At 54.2% G+C, this 19,028-nt stretch overlaps 1 protein-coding gene across 2 annotated transcripts; it reads right to left on the bottom strand.

Moving 5' to 3' along the window:
* Positions 1–1,794: 1,794 nt before the first annotated feature.
* PKDCC (protein kinase domain containing, cytoplasmic) lies at positions 1,795–18,204 on the bottom strand. 2 transcript variants are annotated; one of them, XM_058683161.1, is made up of 7 exons: positions 17,373–18,204; positions 12,980–13,102; positions 12,106–12,377; positions 11,373–11,452; positions 11,008–11,115; positions 9,232–9,405; positions 1,795–2,220 (listed from the first exon to the last, which is right to left on the bottom strand). In XM_058683161.1, the coding sequence occupies exons 1-7, from the start codon at positions 18,009–18,011 to the stop codon at positions 2,201–2,203; spliced, it is 1,416 nt and encodes a 471-aa protein (XP_058539144.1). In that variant the 5' UTR covers positions 18,012–18,204; the 3' UTR covers positions 1,795–2,200. The 2 variants fall into 2 exon arrangements, with proteins under 2 accessions (XP_058539144.1, XP_058539143.1); XM_058683160.1 differs by lacking the exon at positions 1,795–2,220 and adding an exon at positions 8,093–9,011 and having other exon boundaries at positions 17,373–18,202.
* Between the last annotated feature and the right edge of the window lie 824 nt (positions 18,205–19,028).

The following is a 19,028-nucleotide window of genomic DNA, read 5'->3' as shown; positions in this document are numbered from 1 at the left end:
TGAGGGCCAGTGGAGCCCAGGCATGATCTGAGTGACACAGGTGAGCCTCACATGGTGGGGCCACGTGTGCCACTGCCTCCGCTCTGGAACCTGCAGGGTCCTCCATGCCTGGAATAGTCTGGATCTGCTGACTTGGCAAAATGGAGGTGGGGCTTGGTCCACATCTGGAGGGGAGAGGGAAGGAGCCCCCAGTTATTGGGCCGTGGAGGGGCTTGCCAGTTTGCCCACAGCCCTGGGCTCCCCTTTTTTTCCCCTCAACCACAAGAACAGTGTAATTCTCCTCACGTTAAAAGTAAACATCTGGCAGCATCTGCAGCGCTCAAAATAAATCAAGAACTAATAGGAGGCGTTTGCAACCACAACAGGTCCTGGATAGGGAAGGAAGGGATGGTTCACTATGTAAAAGCCAGAGCTGGCTATTTACGGAGCCTCAACTCATTTGTTTCTTGACCGGTGGTTAATGAGTTGATCAGTCAGTGCACAAGCTCCTAGAAGGTCCTGCCGGTGTAGTTTGTTTGCTGTGGCTCCCAAGGCAGCAAGGACATCACATTAACCTCGTGAGGCCAGATGGTCCATGGTGTAGTAAAGGCTGGGAATGATGGTTTCCTGAAGCGTTAGCTGCCCCTTGCTGCAAGTCCAGGGTCAAATATCCAAGGACCTGTGAATAGTGGGAAAATAGTGGTGCAACCCTATGGGGTCACTGCAGGAAACAGGCTATTTTGCAGAAATGGAGCTCGCCCGGGCCCCTTTATGAGTGGTCAGAAGCAGATGCCAGTGTGGAAGCAGGTAGGACCCCTCCATGGTCAGCTGTGGTGCCAAGAGGAGCTCCCAGGATTGAGAGGGAGGGGGAAGCAGAGGGAGCGGAGACAGAGCAGAAGAGGGGGCTACATCTTGGGTCAACCCTCTGAAGCCGGTAACTGGTGTTGGGGCAGCGGTATTGGAAGAAACAGCAATAAACACACTGACTGCTCGAGTCTGATCGACAAGCTGGAAACAGCCTGGGCCTGGCTGGCACCATCTGACAGCTGTGAGGGGCTCAGGGATGAAATCGGGCATCAAATCCACTCCTCACGGCACACTGAGTGCAAGCGACAGACGGAAAAACAGATTAATATTAAAAATGTCACCAGCTTTCACGGTTGGGCGAGAGAAACGCTTCCAACTAGGGACAGATTTGCAAGACTTCATAATCCTGAGGACTAATATCCTTCATCACCCTCATCAAACAGCCAGAAGTGGTGCAGGGCTCACTGAAGAAGAAAGAGTGAGCGGGAGAACATGGGGAGGGTTGGGATGCCTAAATGCTCGGAAATCAGGCAGTTGGCTATAACTTCAGAAATGGGTTTTATACTGGAGGTCACAAACTGGCTGCCAGCTGGCTGAATCCAGCTTGTAGACATGAACTAGGTGGCCCACAAATGTCTTTATTTTTGAGTTTGAACTAGAGGCCAAAATACACAAATCACGAGAATCACACACACACACACACACACACACACACACACACACACACACACAATTCTGATTCTCTTGAAATACCTATGGGCTCAGGCCTGAGTTCTCCAGATGGCATCAGGCACCACAGGCCTCCTTCCTGCTGGCTTCTACAGTCATTTGTGATTCTAACTCCTGTATTAAGCCATCAAGTACTTTTTATGGATCAGGGGGTTAGCAGGGCTGACTTTCTGAAAGTCCAAGTTAAATGAAGCTTATATAACAAAATGGGAGAGAGATTTTGGTCTTCCTTTAGGTGACAAGATCGAGCTACTCCTTTAATTGATTGAAACAATCATCTAATCAAAATCATTTTTTATTAAACAACAACATGCAAGAGAAGTTTATTAAAAAAATGCTGTTTAGTTTGTCACCCTTACAAAATTTTTAGCTGTGTGTATTTCTTCCAGTCTTTTCACATGATTTTTTACACAGTTGCATATGTGGGTTAGCATCCTGCTTTTCGCACTGAACACTGTAATGTACATATTTTATCACATTGCTATATAATCCTCATTTTTTGTTATTCTACATAATGTTTCAAGGAACATCTGCATGTATTTGGGTCTTTTTTTTTTGTATTTTGAAGTATTTGCTCAGAATATATTTTCAGAAGTAGCATGAGTGGGTTATATAATAACTTGCATATTAAAGAGTTAACCTGTAAATTCCTATCCCCAAAGTACCCTGTATAAATCTCTTCATCTCAGCAAATTGTTGGAGAGGCTGTAGGAAAAAAAAAAGTCATTTCAGCATATGTGATAGGATTGTGGGTAATTTAAAAAAAAAAATTCAGCATGTGAAGTCCATTCCGGGAATAGCACTATCTTGAGACCCAAGTCAAATAGTACTAAATGTACTAAGCAGAGGCCTATGTTTAAAGAAGAAACTCATTTGCTCTTAATAACTGCAAAATTCCGCATAGCTCAATGAGGGAGTCAGAATACTCCACAGAGAGAGCATCAAAGTCTGGTTCAAAAAGATATGGGAGGCCAAGATACAAGACAAACTGTCTTTCCCCATTAAAGCATCTTTGTGCCCTAAGTACAATAGTCATTTCTTAGAACAAGGGCTGCTTTTAAAATTTTTTATTGATGGGAGAAAAAAAATGACTAAACAAGACCAGAGCATTTAAAGGTATTTTATACCCTATAAACAACCTAAAGAGGGGCGTAAACAAGGTGATATGTCATAAAATGAAATGTGATACAGATAATCTTACCACTATCTTCTGTATGGGTTCAGATGACTAACAGTGCCCGAAATCTCCAAGTAATGGAAAGGAAGCACACTGTGTATTTTATTTTCATTTTGCCTACACATCTTTCCCCAAATAAATGAGGGGATTGACGTTATGGGAGGGGAGGACAAAATGAGAGCCTTCTCTAGAGATGGACCTCCTTGCCGAAGAACCGAAGGGTGCCAGAGGGGCTTCTGGGAAATGGCCCACAAGTTTTGTTTCCACGCCGGGCATGTCGGCAGCACCTCTCAGGGCAGGATTACAGAGCACTTGGGCGAACTCCACCTCCTGTGGGAAGGCAGCCTGACGTTGGTGAGGAGAAATCGTGCCTCCCTAATCTACTAGAGCTCTTTGAAGGGCCAAATAAGTGTATGGATAAGGAGGGAAACAGTAGACACACTCTATTTACACTTTTAAGGAGCTTCTGACAGGCTCCATACCAAAGCCTGTTGAGTCGCCATGGGAATGGGGGGAATGTCTGGTGACAATAGGGAACCGGCTTAGAGATAAGAAATACGGAGTAAGGATAAATAGGCCTTTCTTTGGATGGAAACGTGTTGACAGTGAGGCTCCTGGTGGGGAATTGAGGCTCCTGAGGGAGATGAGGTTAACTTGGCTCTTAGTGATTTGAGACGTGACCATCAGCCCTCTGCTTTCACAAGCGACTTGCGGAAATTGGCTTCATTGCCCTGTAGTCACAGCTCGTATATTACCGTGGTGTATTTGTGACATCTCTAGTGATGTTTTGGTGACACCTCTAGTGACACTGTGGGCCCTGAAAGGCAGGGGCATGTCTGATATTTCAGTATTCACTATGATGATTAGCACTTAAATATTCTGTGGCTTGAGCAGTTGAGAGAGGAGTGAGAGTGTACATTGAAATTGCCTGGCTCACCAATGATGCTGAGCTCTTCCATGTGGGGAGATGTCAACCAAAAACTGTAAGCTGCAGGGAGACACGGGACACTCGTGCGTAGTCTGATGTTCACCGTGGGCAAGGGTCGGTCGGGTAAAGCATTAAGTGAGCAATAATTCAAATTGCACTCTGTTTTTACTCTAAATGGCACAGACAGTCCATGTAAATGTGTGTTGAATTATACATCAGTTTAGAGAATAATAGTAAAAATTGTGCTTTTGAGGATGACAGATTTAAAGCTCTCAGTGACAGCCCAAGAAAGGGTTTTGGGTCGCTACAGTCCAGGGCTTCTTAACCTAGTTTTCATCATTGCCCTCTCCCTTGCCAAGTACTCTTGTGGATACTTAAAAAAATTTTTTTTTAATGTTTATTTTTGAGAGAAAGACAAGAAGAGACAGAGAATGAGTGGGGGAGGGGCAGAGAGGGAGAGATGGAGACACAGAATCCAAAGCAGGCGCCAGGCTCTGGCTGTCAGCACAGAGCCCGTTGTGAGGCTCGAACTCACGAACCGTGAGATCATGACCTAAGCTGAAGTCAGATGCTTAACCCACTGAGCCACCCAGGTACTCCTCTTTATGGATACTTTTATCCTAATTGCACCACCCCCATGGGATTTTAATAGCATAGTGTCTGTCTGGGAGGGCCACCAGTCACTGGGATAGCGGAGATTTTTTTTCATGTTCCAAGAGCCAAGTCTTGTCTCCTTGGGGATGATCACAGTCCTCAGGACAATGCATGCTCTAGAGGACTCCCTGACAATTACAGACCTCACACCAAGGTCCCTCTGGCTTCAGGTGGGTTTGACCAATGGAGAGCATCACAGGAGGTGGGGATTTAGGGGGGGCGGGGAGGAGGGTAACAAGAGCGTACCTGGTCTTCTGGCTCCCTCCTTGTGAGGTCACCCTGCCTGGCCATGTCCTTTGGTCACTTGACTCCTTCCAGGTTCTCCTCTGAGGTCTGGTAGCAGATTATACTCCCTTCCCTTGGGTAGAGTTGCTAACACCTCTACTGCTATTAGCCCCAGCTTACAGCCCTACCCCTTAGGGTTCCCCTTACCCACACATTTGTCAATATATCTTATGTTCAGTGTGTTCTCCATTTCCTGTTGGGACCCTGAATGATAGAGGGGGGAGGTCTTGTCACTACATCTCAGGAGAAACACTCTGGAGCTGAAAGGAGACCAGCAGAGGGTAGGTGAGTGATTGGGGACATAGGATGGGGGAGAAGGACAAGGGATCACAGTCTTAAAAAAGGAGGCTGAGATGGGTCTTGTTCTGATTTATGGAATGGGGTGGGAGAATGAACTCCTTGTACATGGTCGTTAAGGATCCTCTAGAACTTAAGAGGTAATTTTCAGAAATATCGTGGTCTGTCCCCTTCACATAGATGGGACTTAGGTAGCACTTTCTCCACCTGATGGTGCAGTATTGGCCTGGATTCACAAAGAAGTGAACAGGGGAAATAAAAGTCCCTGTGACCGACCACAAAGGGGTCCTTAAAATAGGTCAGGTTCTTTGGGGGGCATCCTCACCCTTTGGGGATGAGCCAGAGAGGCAGGCCTGGTCTCCTTAAGTTGCCTTTTGGGTTTTCTGTCAAAGGCAGTCGTGGGTCTGGGAACCCTTCCCAGTGGAAGGGTCTGAGTGCATCAATGATCTGGGTTCAGGGGGACGCTGTGCTCCCCCGTGAGACAGAGGGTGGAGGGGAAAGAATACGGGCTTTCGGAGGCTTGCATCCTGGGTCTTCATCTGGGCCACCACCCGTTTCAGAGTTGCCATGGGGATTAAATGAGAAAGCGCATATAAGGCAGCCTGGCCCTCTTCCTAGCGGACTGAATAGTCTCATGCTCTGAGCCTACCAAGTCTTTTGCTGGCTCTGCCCCTTGGAACAGAGAGCAACCAGGCTTTACATGCTTTGGGCTCCAGAAGCCAAAGAGTGAAAGCAAGAAGCCGTTGTCATGGATGGCGGGCGGTGGGCACATTATCCTGAGGCCTCCTAATCCCATTTTCTGCTTTCGTGTTAATCCTTTTCCTCCTGTCTGCCACACACTCAACTCCGCCGGAGAGCCCGGCTCCACCTCCTCCAGGCGATGGCAGGGTTCCCTGTTGGGGGTGCTGGAGGTGGGGTGTGGGGAGAGTCTGGCTGTGCCTTGGTCCTCCCCTGTCCACCTGGATACTCTTCCAGGCCAGGTCATTGATGAATGCCGAGGGCTCAGCTCGCTCAGAGCAGTGACAGGTCAGTTAGTATTTCCTAAACACTTAACTGCTGACACTGGCTAAGACCCTCACTCGCATAATTTCATTCAGTCCCTATAACACTCCTGTGAAGCAGATATTATTGATCTGAAATTTGTAGGTGAGGAGATGGGAGGCTCAGGGAGTTGTCACAGCCCAGATCACACAAAGAGCAAAACACAGGACTGGCCAACATTCCTCCAGAGCCTCTCGGGGGACCAGTGGCAACATGACCCCTCTCATGTTGCTTCCTACTTCCCCAGCCCTGGAAAGGACTCACCTCTGGCTTCCCTCCTCTGGGACTGCCACCTGCAGCTTTGGTTGAGTGAATGTACTTCTTCCGTTCATGAGGCCTGAGTATCTTTGGCCACGCAGCGGAGTGGAAAGAACATAGACTTTGGGGAGAGGGGGTGTGGTTCTGGCTTCCACAGGAAGGGGACAAGATGTACCCAGGAACTGAACGTTTTCCAGGGAGACAGGTGGCTACATGTGAGTGGCCATCTGTGGGGGAGGGATGATTTTGCCTCAGGCTTTTTACTCCCTGTCCTCTTCCTTTCAGGGCACTCTATCACCTCTCCATTCCCAGCTGCAAATGCCCTTTTCTCTGCTCTGCAGGACTGAGCCTGGCCATTTTTGCCCCAGATATCTAGGTTCTGAGGCAAGGCTCGCTCACTGGGGAAGAAGCAATCCACCCTCCCCTCAGCCGCCTGTGTCCCACTCTTTCTAAAACAGTTTAATGTGCTCTGGACCTCCAACTGGAATGATAATCGTACCCTGCTGAGGATAGGCCTGCCCCTCTCCCCCAGCCACCTCTAGAAACTTCTAGAGTCTAGAAGGCAGTTCTTGGTTCATCTTCAGCCTGCTCTTTTTCACTGAGCCACACAGTTCCCTGTGGGCCTCTCTGCTGACTGTAATCAAGGTCTTTGCTTCTCTCTGGACTGCACAGAACCTGCAGATTTTCCTGTCCCAGCCCCATGACACCTGCTTTGTCCCAGCTTAGCGACATGGTTCCTTCTGTCCTCAGAGCTCCATGCACTGGTTGGCAGCTGGAGAATAACAGAGAAAGTGTAAATCTAACACTGGATGGCAGGGGCAAGGCTAGATGTGTTGTAGCACATGAGTTCCGTTGAGGAAAGGGGTGTGGAGACTGAGGAAAGCTGAGGTCCTTCGTGGAAAGGTAGGGCCTGAGGGCGGCAAGCATGGCTGGGACCTGTCGTGGTTGAGACATGGTGTGAGATACTGTGGTGGCTCTGACCCTCCCCGCAATCACCAAGTCCAGGTAGACAGAGGCAAGATGTGGCCCATGTGGCTTAGGCATGGTGGTAGTGAGGTGCAACCCTGAGGGTCTATGCAGCATCCACGGTTAGGATTCTAGAACTAACACAGACTCCTCAATCCCCTAGAACTATACAGGGACATCTTGTACCTGAGAACTTACAACAGTGACATCTGTTGAAGAGAAACTGGGTTCTGAGTTAAAGTTTGGTCATTCTTTTCAAAACCCTCAAAGGTTTGTGTGCTTTGAAAATATTCTAGAAGCAGAACGGTGTGTAGGAGGGAAGGTGCAGGATTTCAAGTTAGAAAATATGTATCTGTGCTGGGCTCCCTGTGGCCTCCGTGTGATCTTGAACACTTAGGTCCTCATTTTCCCTCTGGGCTTCCACACACTTGAGTCTTCCCCTCCTAGACCCTCCGGCCTAAAACCCAGGAAGAAGGGGCTAGTCTTTCCATAGACTTTCCTTTCTTCCCACTTTCCATATATTTCATGCTTGGGAAAAGGCTCTGAAAAAAAAATTGCCCATTAGCTTGCGGTGGGCGGTGGTGACGATGATGAGGCCAAACCTTGCATGGGGCAAAGGTGACCTGACGGCAGGTTGCTTGGGAGTCCCCTGACGTGGCTGACATCACGCCATTAGGACATCAGTCCTCTGGGTAAAAGCTTTGCATGGAAGAAGCCGGTGTATATTAAAGCGTGAACCTCCCTGTAGGAAGAAGTCCCTCATGTCTTTTGTCCTGACATGGATATGGAGGGCCAAGGAGGGAGGTGGGCACCATGGGAGAGGGACCTGAAAACACGTTTTGCCAACTGCAGTGTTTGCCACAAAGATTTCACTCCTCCAGAGGTCATCCCCCATGACCTCCTGCCCCCATTTCCCCCAAACACCAAAGACGTTAAGTGAGAATGAGTAAGTCAGCCCAAGAAACTGTGGCTTGGGAAGAATCCTTGCCAGGAAACGTCATTTATTAATTGACTGATTTTTTTCCTTTTTCTTTTTTTTTTTTTTTTTTACAAAAATAAACATTTTAACGAACAAGAAATACAAAAGCTTCTGGATATACAAACTCCAGGAGGGGGGAGAGGCTGGTTTTGGCTGCTTGGCGGCTTTCACTGAAAGCAAATGAGGCAGAAAGGCCCCGGCCCCACCCCCACCCCAGGTCCTGGCTCAAACCGCAACCTGCTCCTTGACCCCGTGTCTTGGCTCATACCATGTGTGTGCTCCTCTGTCCCCGCCTCTGCGCTGGCCTGCGGGTGCCCCCGGTTGAGTGGCCGGAGGCGGCCTCCCCAGGTACGGAGTTTCCCACATCCCAGAGCATCGCCATCCGGAGCTCGGCTGAGAGAACACCCCGTGACCGATTGTCCCACGCAGCCCCTGCCAGATTGTGGCGGGCAACAGCAGCAGCAGCAGCAAAAGGGGCTCTGGCTACATTCTCACACCATGAACACAGTGATGGGGCTGCCCACAGAACTGTCCCAGCGAGGGGTAGAGGCCCCCGCGGGGACACCAGCCTGAGCCTCGCTGGCAGCTCAGAGGGTTGCAGAGCCAGTCAGCCCCCCGTGATTCCTGGCCTGGGGCCAGCAGTCCCATACCTAGACCGGTAAACTCACATTTTAACATTTGGCATTATTGCACGTTGTCCTGGTCGCCTCACTGGGGGGTGTCAGCCTCGTCTGCAGGGCTTTGCAGGTGACATATGAAAGTCACTCCCTCCCTCCACAGGCGAGCCCAGCTGGCGGGGCTGCTCTGCCGCCAGCTGGGCCCTCAGGTCAGCGAGGCCCTCACATATGTGGTCTTGTTGGGATCGGGGACCACGTGGCTCCATCCTGTCTTGAAAAATACCAGCTGCCGACCTGGGGGCAGAGGTGAGGCGTAACAGGACTGTTTCTCTCCCTGGAGGCGGGGCCAGTCTCCCTAATGTGACTGCCCAGAGGACACATATACTTGTCCCTCATCATTTCGGCCTTCTCGTCTTCTCATCAAACCTGGCTTCTGATGGGGGACCGCTACCTGTCAGTTTCTTCCAGGGAGCTCCAGTCACCTCCCTCCGGGTGTCCTTTCCCACTGGCTCACCTGTCCAGGTGGTCTGGTTGGTGACCACAAAGGCCTGGCACTGGGCATGGCTCTCACAGACGTCCACGGCCTCAGCCACGTTGAATACTGAAAGGAGGCAGCTTCCATGGTGGTAGGAGGGCCAGCAGCGGTAGTCTTCCTGGGGGATGGTGCTGCCTGGGAGGCGCTGGTACTCTGTGGGTTGGGGACGGAGCTCAGATGAGAACTCTGTATCTCTAGGCATGAGGGCACTGGGGCCGCTTTATGAACAGGGCTAAGACTCATTTCCTAACGGAAAGCTGAAAGCTGAAATCTAGCCCTAGCGTGGAGATAATGAAGGCAGCTACCACTGGGGGACTGGGCTGACCACCCAGTAAAGGCAAAGGTGAGATTCAGTTTCTGGGAGATACACAGCTCCCAAATCTAAGAGTGCGCAGTGGGTTCAGACAGCACATGATGGCGGGCACATCGTGGGATAAACACACACAGAGCTGGAGATCAGGACATTTTAGACATTTAGAGCCGAGCTTCTCAAACTTCAGTGTGCCTGTGAATCTCCAGTGAATCTGGTTAAAGTGCAGATCCTGACTGAGAAGGTCTGGAGCGAGGCTTAGGATTGGGCACTTCTAACCAGCTTCTGGTGCTGCTGGTCTGCAGATGGCACTTTGGAATAGTGAGAGTTTAGAGCACCCCTTGGTCCTACTTCCTCCTGGCTTTGGGCAGAGAGGTTAGGCAAGCTCCTGAGGGAGGGGACAGTTAGAGGTTTCTGAGCTTAAGGGGAGGTTTCTGAGCTTAAGGGGAATGCAAATGAACGTGGGACACAGCAATGACAACTCCAGTGTCTGCGAGGGGGCTGGAGGAAAAATCTTTCCATTAGCGGAAAGAGCCGCCAAATGCTCTGAGAGCTCCTCAGTCAGGAAGATGCTTAGTTGCAGGCCGCCTGTTCACCTGAGTCCTTTCGGCTGCTAGGGGAGCCTCAGCTCTGCACTGATAATGCAGAGGCCCTGGGCCTCTGGTCACCCCGCCCTCCTGCCTCCTTCTTCTCCCAGGGACTAGACCAAAGTCCAGGGCTGGCTGTGATTTATAGCCCCATAAACGGCGTCCTCAGGGACAGAGCCAGCCATTGTTCACCTCGTTAAACTTTATTTACAGGGCTAACGAGGGCTCCCCCACCCCTAAGACTGGCCAGAGCTCCTTGAATACAGAGGCTGCCCACTCCTGGCCCCCCTGCCAACCATGATAAACCCCAGGGCCTCAGCAGAGGGACTATAGCAGTGGCTAGAATTCTCCGCCTGGAATTCTTGGGCTTCTTGACTCGTTTTGCTAAGGAGCCCCAACCACCTCCAGCCACCTTTCTCACCCCCAGAAGGGTAGAGGAAGGAAAGAGAAGCAAACATATATTGTATTCCAGCTGTGTTATAGGAACCAAGGTTAATTGCTTGCACACACTTCCCCTGGCATTTATTCCCCAGAAGTAGTTTGTGAGGCACGTAATAAACCCAATTCACAGATGAGCAAAGTGGGCTCGAGGTGAAGGTAATCTGCTCAAAGTCACACAGTCAGTACATAGTGGGGTCTGGAGCCACCCGGAGAAGGGGTATCAGGGCCCACCTCCCCAGGTCAAGGCAGAATGACCACTCAGCCAGAGAGGACACCTCCAAGTAAAGGCTAAACAGTCAGTGGTCTCCTCAAGTGTGCCTTAGAAGGATGAGCTGCTTAGCCCAGTGAGGGCGACCACTCACCCTCCCACCTGTTCCCCACCTCCCCAGCCCCTGGGGCCCTGTTGGAGCCACTCACCCGCTCTGCCACCTGCCGTGGCATTCTGTAGGTACTGCCCGCTCTGGTACAGGTGTAGCACTTTCTCCAGCTGGGCCAGAGTCTCGTCTACTCCCCAGGTGAGCTCTCCTGCAGAGTGCAGTGTGGCTATGAGAGGGTACATGGGCTTCCACTCCTCCCTGAGGTGGCAACCAGCTGCCTTTCCCTCTCTCCCTCTGAAGCCTGGGCCCACATGACCAGCATACTGGGAAGGGGGTTTGATACAGAATGCCACTTTGGGGAAACGATGGTTTCTGAACTATGTGCTGTCCTGGGTCATTCTTGTTTCCATGCCTGCTGGGGGAGGGGCAGGGTGATGGGACGCGGAAGGGCCCTGGAGAGCTCACCTGTGGCATTGACAATGCTGTCCAGCAGAGGTCGTAGTGAGGGTGGGGCACTGTGGGGCAGGAGGTATGTGAAGAAAAACCTGGGACGGAGAGAAATCAGGGGCTCAGTGGTCCAGCCTTGGAGGACGCATCTTTCCTCTGCCCCAACTTGGGACAGAACCCTAATCGGGCCGGGGAGCCTGATCCCTCAGGCCTAGGCATAACCCCAGAGTGTACCAAGGAGTCTGCTCGGACTCAGGGTAGGGATCTGGGCATATGCTAAGGCTGAAACTTGACTTTACATGAAACTGAAAGCTGAGGTCTGTTTCCCTCATCCATCCCCAGGACTTCCCCACCACCCAGTCCCATCTTACCCCGTGAGCTGATCGCTGTCAGAGCAGCCCCCTGGCTGGGGCCCAGTGAGGAGCTTCCAGAGGTGAAGGACCAGGGGAGAAAGGGGGAACACCGATCCTACCAGCCCTAGACTCCACTGTGACACTGTTTTAAGAAGTCTCCAGCTGCCACCCCCCAACCCAGATTCTCCTTGGAGCTATTTTTAGCATCATCATCAGGAGCCTGAATGTTCCCTTCTTGAGTGGGTGGAAGACTTTCCCTGCCGCTGCTGCTCTGTTGGTCAAGGCCGAGCCTCCCTGCCCTGGCTGGCCTCCCGGAGCCCACGCTGGCTCTCCCCTCGCCACGCCCTCCGGGGCCCACTCTCCCTCCCTGGTCTTCCTGAGTGGGAAGTGGAGGTCACCTGTAGGCATTGTAGAGGTTGCGCTTCTCATTCATGCCCTCGCACCAGCCCTGGGCTGAGCAGGGCAGGGTGAAGTTCCTGGCTGGAAACTCCAGTATGCAGTCTGTGCTGCTTGTACATGGTGTCTCCTCCACGCGTGCGTCGTCCAGATCCGTTACCTTCAGCTCCCCATCCACCAGCACAAACTGTCGGGGGCGGAAGTCCAGCAGAGTGACAGAGCCCAGCGGGGAGTGGGCCAGGTGGTGGAGGAGGCGGCCCAGGCTCAGGCAGATCTGAGGGGTAGACACAAGGCTGCTCACCGTGTCTCTCCTGGGAAAGGGCCTGGGGGGCTCCAGGGCTCACCCCTTTGGGGTTCTGGACTTCGCTTGGGGTGGAGGGGTTGGCTTTTCTCTTAAAGGCCCCAGTGCTTACTAAGGGCTGAGGGTCAGGGCCCTAACAGAGCAAGCCAGTGATTTTTCTATTAATCCAGGCTGGCCTGACCCTGACCATGGGCGGCACATAAGCTTGTGGGTAACGGATCTCCTCCCTGAAGCTGCATCTTGAATGTGGTTTTAGTTCAGTGTGTGGAAACAGAGGGAGGGTCAAGCTGACCTTAAGGTCTTTTCTAGTCCTTTGCAGCCAGGCTACGTGTGTGTGTGTGTGTGTGTGTGTGTGTGTGTGTGTGTGTGTGTGTAAGGGGGCAGGAGTACAAAAACGTCAGGATCCTCTAGGTCTTGCTTCTTTTTTTAACCCTTTGGCTGATGGCCGAGTCAGCTTTGCTCCAACTTTCCCTCCTTTTAGATGGAGGAGGAGTCAAGCTGCTCTGGAGGGCTGGCCTTCTAAGGAAAAACCATCCCAGCGAGGAACCCAGGGCCCGGCCCTCCTCCCTGCTTACTCGGAAACGGTCCTCCCAGGAAGTCTGCAGCAGCTGGATCATCTCCACAGGGGCACCCAGCTCCGTGATGGTAGTCAGGGTGTCTGGGATGTCCTCGCTGTCCTGGTAGCAGTAGCCATAGAGCTAGGGGAGGTCCAGGGCAGGTCATTAGGTCACAGGGTCGGGGTGGGGACAGAGAAGGGTTGGGCTGTCAGATGCCCCCTCCCTGTGCACTACCGACCCCCTACCCCCATCCCTAGGCTGTTGTTGCAGCTCAGGCCAGAAGAGACCAGCATCGACAGCATTGCCTGAGAAGCCTGCCCTCTGTCCCTGCAGCCAGAGTTCCTGTTGATTACATCAGCCTCTTACCTCCTGCCTCCCAGGTAAATGGGCAGGTCTGGACACCATGTGTCAACCATGTGCCAGGCACTGTGCTAAATGTTTTACATGCGTAACTCGATTCTTATAATAACTTTACACAGACATAGTAGGTACTATTATTAGTCTCCAATTTACAGGTGAGGAAACCAACTCAGAGAGGTTAAGTTCCTTGCATAACATCACACAGCTGATAAATGCAGGAGCTAGGATTCAAATTTACGTCACTCGAATTCTAAGAATATCATCCGTTAATCAACAAGCCAGCAAATTGGTATTATACCTCTGCCTCTGCTCCAATCCTTCTCTATTCTTTATCATTTCTACTTGGGGGCAGCTTCATTCTTTTCTCAGCTCTGGTCTTGTGGGCGGTAAAACAAGCTCCCTCGGGATTGGGAACAAGCAGTAGGTAAGAACAAAGTGTCCAAGGGGCACATCCTTGGCGTGTTTTTCGTATGTTGGTGGTGAGGGGGAGGCGGTGGTCACACCCACCAATGGGAAGAGTAGTAAGGGAAGGTTTCTGGGGAAGATCAGTTCTTTGGGGGCATGCTCACAAGGGCCTGCCCACTCCGTAGGACCTGAGGCTGGGCTTGGTACAGCTCAGCTCAGGGACTTGTGGGAAGCACAGCCTGACTTTGTCATTAACACCTAAACCAGCATCCACAGAGAGCCCTGCTTCCTTCAGCCTCTGCCACCACACCGCACATCAGTTAGGGGTCAGCTGCTGCTCAAAACAACCAGCACCCTGTGGGGTAGGAACACAAAGGCTGAGTTGTCCAGGCCGCAGCAGGCAGAGGGGAGAGCTGCACAATGTGGGGATTGAGGGGGGAGTGCAGCACAGGGGGATCCAAGCACGGGCTAGATGTCCCTACATACCATACCATCACCCTTCTTACCATCATTCACACCCCGCCCAGATCTACTCCAGGCCCTCACATGCCCCCTTCGGTCCCAGGAGTGCCCTTTCAGCACCCCCTTCCTGAAGCCAGCGGCCCCAGTCCTGCTGGCATGAGAGAGAAGGCACGACTCAGCGTCCGCCATTAGCTCACCAGGGTGGTGAACTGGGGGATCAGGGGACAGTCCCAGGCACCCTCTTCTTCCCTCTCTGTCTGCTCCCCCACCTCGCACCAGCCCAGGGAGGCCCCAGATCCTGGTGGGGCGGGGTGGGGGGAGGAAGGTAAGGGGAGCAGCCCTGGGGCCTGGTTCTCATTTTCTTGCCCAGAGTCTGAGCCTTTGTGGGAAACTTCTGAAGGGTATTAAACACCCGGAGGTCGTTAAATGCGCTGTTAACGAGGTATTAATCAACACCCCTCAGGAAAAAATAAAAAGACACCATTAACCCCCCCAGGAAGCGTGAGGCTGAGCATTTCAGGCACATCTTTTGTTCGTTTGGGAGAAGAAATATACCCTAGCAGGGCCAGATTCTGGGCCCAAGAACGCCTGGGGCCCCATCTGAGGCCTGAGCTCCTGGGACTACGGGAGTTTGGGGGGAGGGAAGACCCTTGCGCCCTTTGACCCCGGGCTATAGAGGCATCTATCATGTGAGGAGTGTGTGTGTGTGTGTGTGTGTGTGTGTGTGTGTGCATGTGTGTGTGTGTGTGTGTGTGTGTGTGTGTGAGAAGGGTGACGGAAGAAAGAGAGAGCTCACCCAGGCAGTCCCCAGAGACCAGAGAGAGTGCTGGGAGGTGCCCGTGGGACATGTTACCTGGCTATTTTCTATTAGAACCCACAGAACCAACTTTGGGGTTGCCAGAGAGGGGGAAGGGGCTTCGGGTGGCCTGGGGGAGCCGGAATTGTCAGAAACATTCTTTGGCTCCTCCCCAGGGCATCTATCAAACGATTTTGAAATTTTAAATGATTAAGAGGTATTAAAACATTATTTCTAGTTCCCTGCACACCCTCACTGAAGCCTCCTGAGCAAGAAGACCCCGCAGCAGGCTTCCCTGGCACCAGAGGTAACACACTGCTGAGGAAGCCAGAAGGAGCCTGGCTGGGGGTCGGGGCGATCAATGGAGATCAGTCCCAAAGCAGTTCCTAAACTCACACCAAAGAAGCCTTTCCTTGCTGGAATGGCAGCTTTTTAGCTTTCCCCAGATGGAAAGGATTGGGACCCTTCCCACCATATAACCCTTATGCCCCAGGGTGACTAACACCAGTCTCTGACCCTGGAAAAGTCACACAGCCAACCTCAGACAGCCCAGTCTTGGTCTAGTGAGGGGATGGGTGAAAACTATTTGGCTGTTTCATATAATTTCATTTTGGCACCTTCGGAATTGGGCAGGGGGCCTGACATTAAAGCTGACGATCACTCTGTGATGTGTGGGGGCAGTTGGCTAGATGCTGGTCAGGAAGCTTGGCTGGGGTTAGTGAGGGAGGGAGAAATTCCGTAAGAGACAGGGAAGCGCAGTAAACCTCAAACCTGTCCTAAGGGAGGGGCGTCTTGAGTCAATTAACTAACACTTAATGTCCTGCTTCTCCACTGCTTCAGAATCAGACTGACACCCCAGGGTTGCCAAAAAGTTCCCAAGAGCCCCTGGGAAGCGAAGAGAACAAGATCCTCCCAGTTAGAACGGCCACGTAACCAGCCGCTTGCTCTCCGGAGCTCCAGGCACAGTGTCAGCTGTGCAACCAGGCATAACTACCCACAACTGTTGGCTCTGCCTGACCTCCTGCAGCCGGTTCAGGGCCTAGGACCTGGTCACAAGTGTCTGACCAGAGTTCGGGTAGCCTGGGGAGACCTGGAGCCAGCGGGAATATAAATAGCTCTCTGGCCTCTCTCTCTCATTCTGGAATACCCACCCAGGCCTGGGGTCCATCTCCCTCCTCGCCAAAGGAGGGAAGGACTCCTGGATTTCTGGTCAGTTCTGCTGGGTGCAGAAAGGTTAATCTGAGTGGGCTAGGAGGTGGAAGGTGTGGGCAAGGTTCTTCTGCTGGGGAGTCTGCGCACACCCTCTGTTCCGCGGGCCAAGACCAGTCAGGGATTCCCCTCTCAGTCTGCTCAGACATGTGCAAAGGGAACAGTTTGTCTAATCCTAGGGCCGACTCAAGGACATAGAGCTGGGGGAGAGGAGGAAGTGGGTGTGTTAGGGCAGTGCTAGGGCTGTGAGAGGCCCATGCTCTTAGTCTCGGCTGGAGGGGACAAGGGGTGGGGGTGTCTCATCTTTCCCCTCTGTCCCCCAGGGAACAAGAGGGACAGAGTCCCATTTAGCAGGAACCTGGGCATCTGGCTTTTTCAGTCTTCCAGCTACTGACCACATCTACTCTGATAATGTGACCCTGAGACCCTCAGGCCTGTAGTCTGTCCCCTGAGCACTGAGCTAAGACCCTAAGGCTTCCTCAAGGATTCAAGGGCTGACTTTAAGGCCTGGAGAATGGCAGGGTCACTTCTGGGAAGGGCTGTGCATTTTCTGGCCTACTACCCAATTCCCTCCAGTCCTTCTAGTGGCTTCTGGGTGGGGTAAGGGGTGGGGATAGTCTGGGAATCAAGCCTGACACAGGGTCTCTTTCTAGCCATTCCCAAACCCATTGCCGTCCCGTCCCATTTTCAAAGTCAGACAAGTCACTGGAAATTGAGAGAAGAGGGGTTCAGATTCCATCAAGAAAGGGGGCCCTATCATTGCAGTTGGAATCCTGACTCAGGGATGACCTCTGCTCTGTGTCTTGGCTTGCAGTCATTTCCCTGGCACTCAACACCCTAGCTCCAGCCCAAAGCAGGGTCCTAAGTCCTAACAGACCGGCACCCCTACCTCTAGTTTTGGGACCCTCTGTCCTGGCCTCTGTCTTCAAAGGATATGGTGTGGAAGCTGAGAGACCCAGGAGTCCCTCCTTAAAGAGACACCCACTCAGGAGTGAGAGGCAGGGTAGTGTGGTGGGAAGCAGCCACGGTGGGGGTTGTGCCCCCAGCTTAACGTGGACACAGTCACTGGGGCTCCGTTTCTTTACCTAGAAGACCAAGGGTTCTCTTCCAGCCAGAGTGACCGGGCTTGGGCACGTCCAGCCAGCACTCCTCCCCCCCCCCCCCCCCCCCGCGTCGTACCTGCAGCACGTTGGGGTGCCGCAGCCGCTCCAGCAGCACCATCTCCTTGAGCAGCTTGTGGGCCGCCAGCCGATAGCAGCCCCTCCGTGCCCCGAACTCGCGCACGCAGCTGCCCAGATCGTGGCCGCTGAAGTCCACCGCCTTGAGCGCCACCGCGGCGCCGCCGGGCAGGCGGACCCGGTACACGGCCTTGGTGTAGCCTGAGCCCACGTACTGTGCGCCGGACACGTTGCGGAGCGCGGCGCAGCCCAGGCGCGGGCCCGAGCCGGAGGAGCCCGGGCCGGGAGCCGGGGGCCAGCCCGGGGCGCCGTCGGGCAGGGGCCGGGCCCGCGGGGGCCGGGGACGCTGCAGGCCCGGCCCGCCCGGAGCCAGGTCCATCAGGCGCCGCCGCTCCGGCCGGCCGGCCCCGGGCCCCGGGCCCCCGCGGGAATAGCGCTGCACCTCCTCGTAGCGCGCTCGGATCTGCCGGGCCAGTTCCCCGCGGCCCCCGCGACGGCCCGGGCCCGGGGCTGGCGACGGCCCGGGGGACTGGCCTGGCCGCGGAGGCTCCGACCCCGGTGCGAAGAGCACGTTGAGGACGGAGCCCAGCAGGAAGGAGGCGCAGAAACCCGCGGCTACCGCCGCCCGCCGGCGCCGCATCGCTCCCCTCCCCCCCGGCCGGCCGGCCCCGCGCGGCTCCCCGGCCCCGGCCCCAGGAGGCTCAGGCTCCGAGGCGGCTCCGCTCTGCGTCCCGCCGGCCCCCTGCCCAGTCCGCGCGCATGGCCCCGGCGGCCCCGACCCCGGCCCCTCGCGAGCCGCACATCGGCCTGACACTTGCCTCCCTCCCGCCCTGCCCCCGCCGCTTATAAGGCCCGGAGCCGCCCCCGCCCCCGCCCCCTCCGCCTCCGCCTCCCAGCTCCCGGCCCGAGCCCGTCCTCGGCGCCGCCCCCTCCGGCCGCCCGGCCCGGCCTTCCCCGCTGACTGACAGCGGGACCTCCTCCCGCGGCCGTCCGGGCCTGGGAAGCGGCGCGGAGGCGGCTCCGGCCCTGCCCAGCCCGCGGGCCCCCGAGCTCGGGCCGCGAGAGGGGGAGGGGGCAGCGGCGGCCCCACGACGCGCGGAAGCTCCGGGCCCCGCGCAAGGGTGGATAACGGGGCCGGGCTGCCGGATAACGGGACCGGGAGGCGGATAACGGAGCTGGCCGGGCGGGGTGGGGGAGAAGATAAAGGGGTGAAGCCGGAGGGTAATGGGCTGAGCGGGGGTGGGGGTGGGGGGGCGGGTGGCGAGCAGCTGGCTCTGGGGTGGTGGGGGTCCGCGTGGTTTCAGAGCTCCCTCCCGGGACCCAGAGCCTCCCGCGGGTGGGGCCGGGGATGGCGGCTCCTCGCCTAATCTCGGATCTCCGGGCGAAGTGGGTGGGGGTGTGGAGAGGTGGACGCAGAGAGGCTGGCACCTGCGAGTCTGCGTGGGACGGGAACTCTGGGATCAGAGGAACAATCATGAGGTTTTCGAAGATGCCCTACTGAACCTCCACCCCTAAGTCTGGTTTCTCATTTTCCTTGTCCCTGCAGCCCCCAATCGAAACCCTCTCCCCGGGATCCCCGCAGTCAGACACGGTCATCAGCGGATCCAGAACCATATGCAGGCTAGTAGCTTGTGCAAAGAATGCGTTTGTACCCACG

This window comes from Neofelis nebulosa, chromosome 9, assembly GCF_028018385.1.
Source record: "Neofelis nebulosa isolate mNeoNeb1 chromosome 9, mNeoNeb1.pri, whole genome shotgun sequence".
Taxonomy (NCBI): Eukaryota; Metazoa; Chordata; class Mammalia; order Carnivora; family Felidae; genus Neofelis; species Neofelis nebulosa.
Note: the sequence above shows the minus strand (reverse complement) of the source record. Positions and strands in the feature narration are given on the sequence as shown.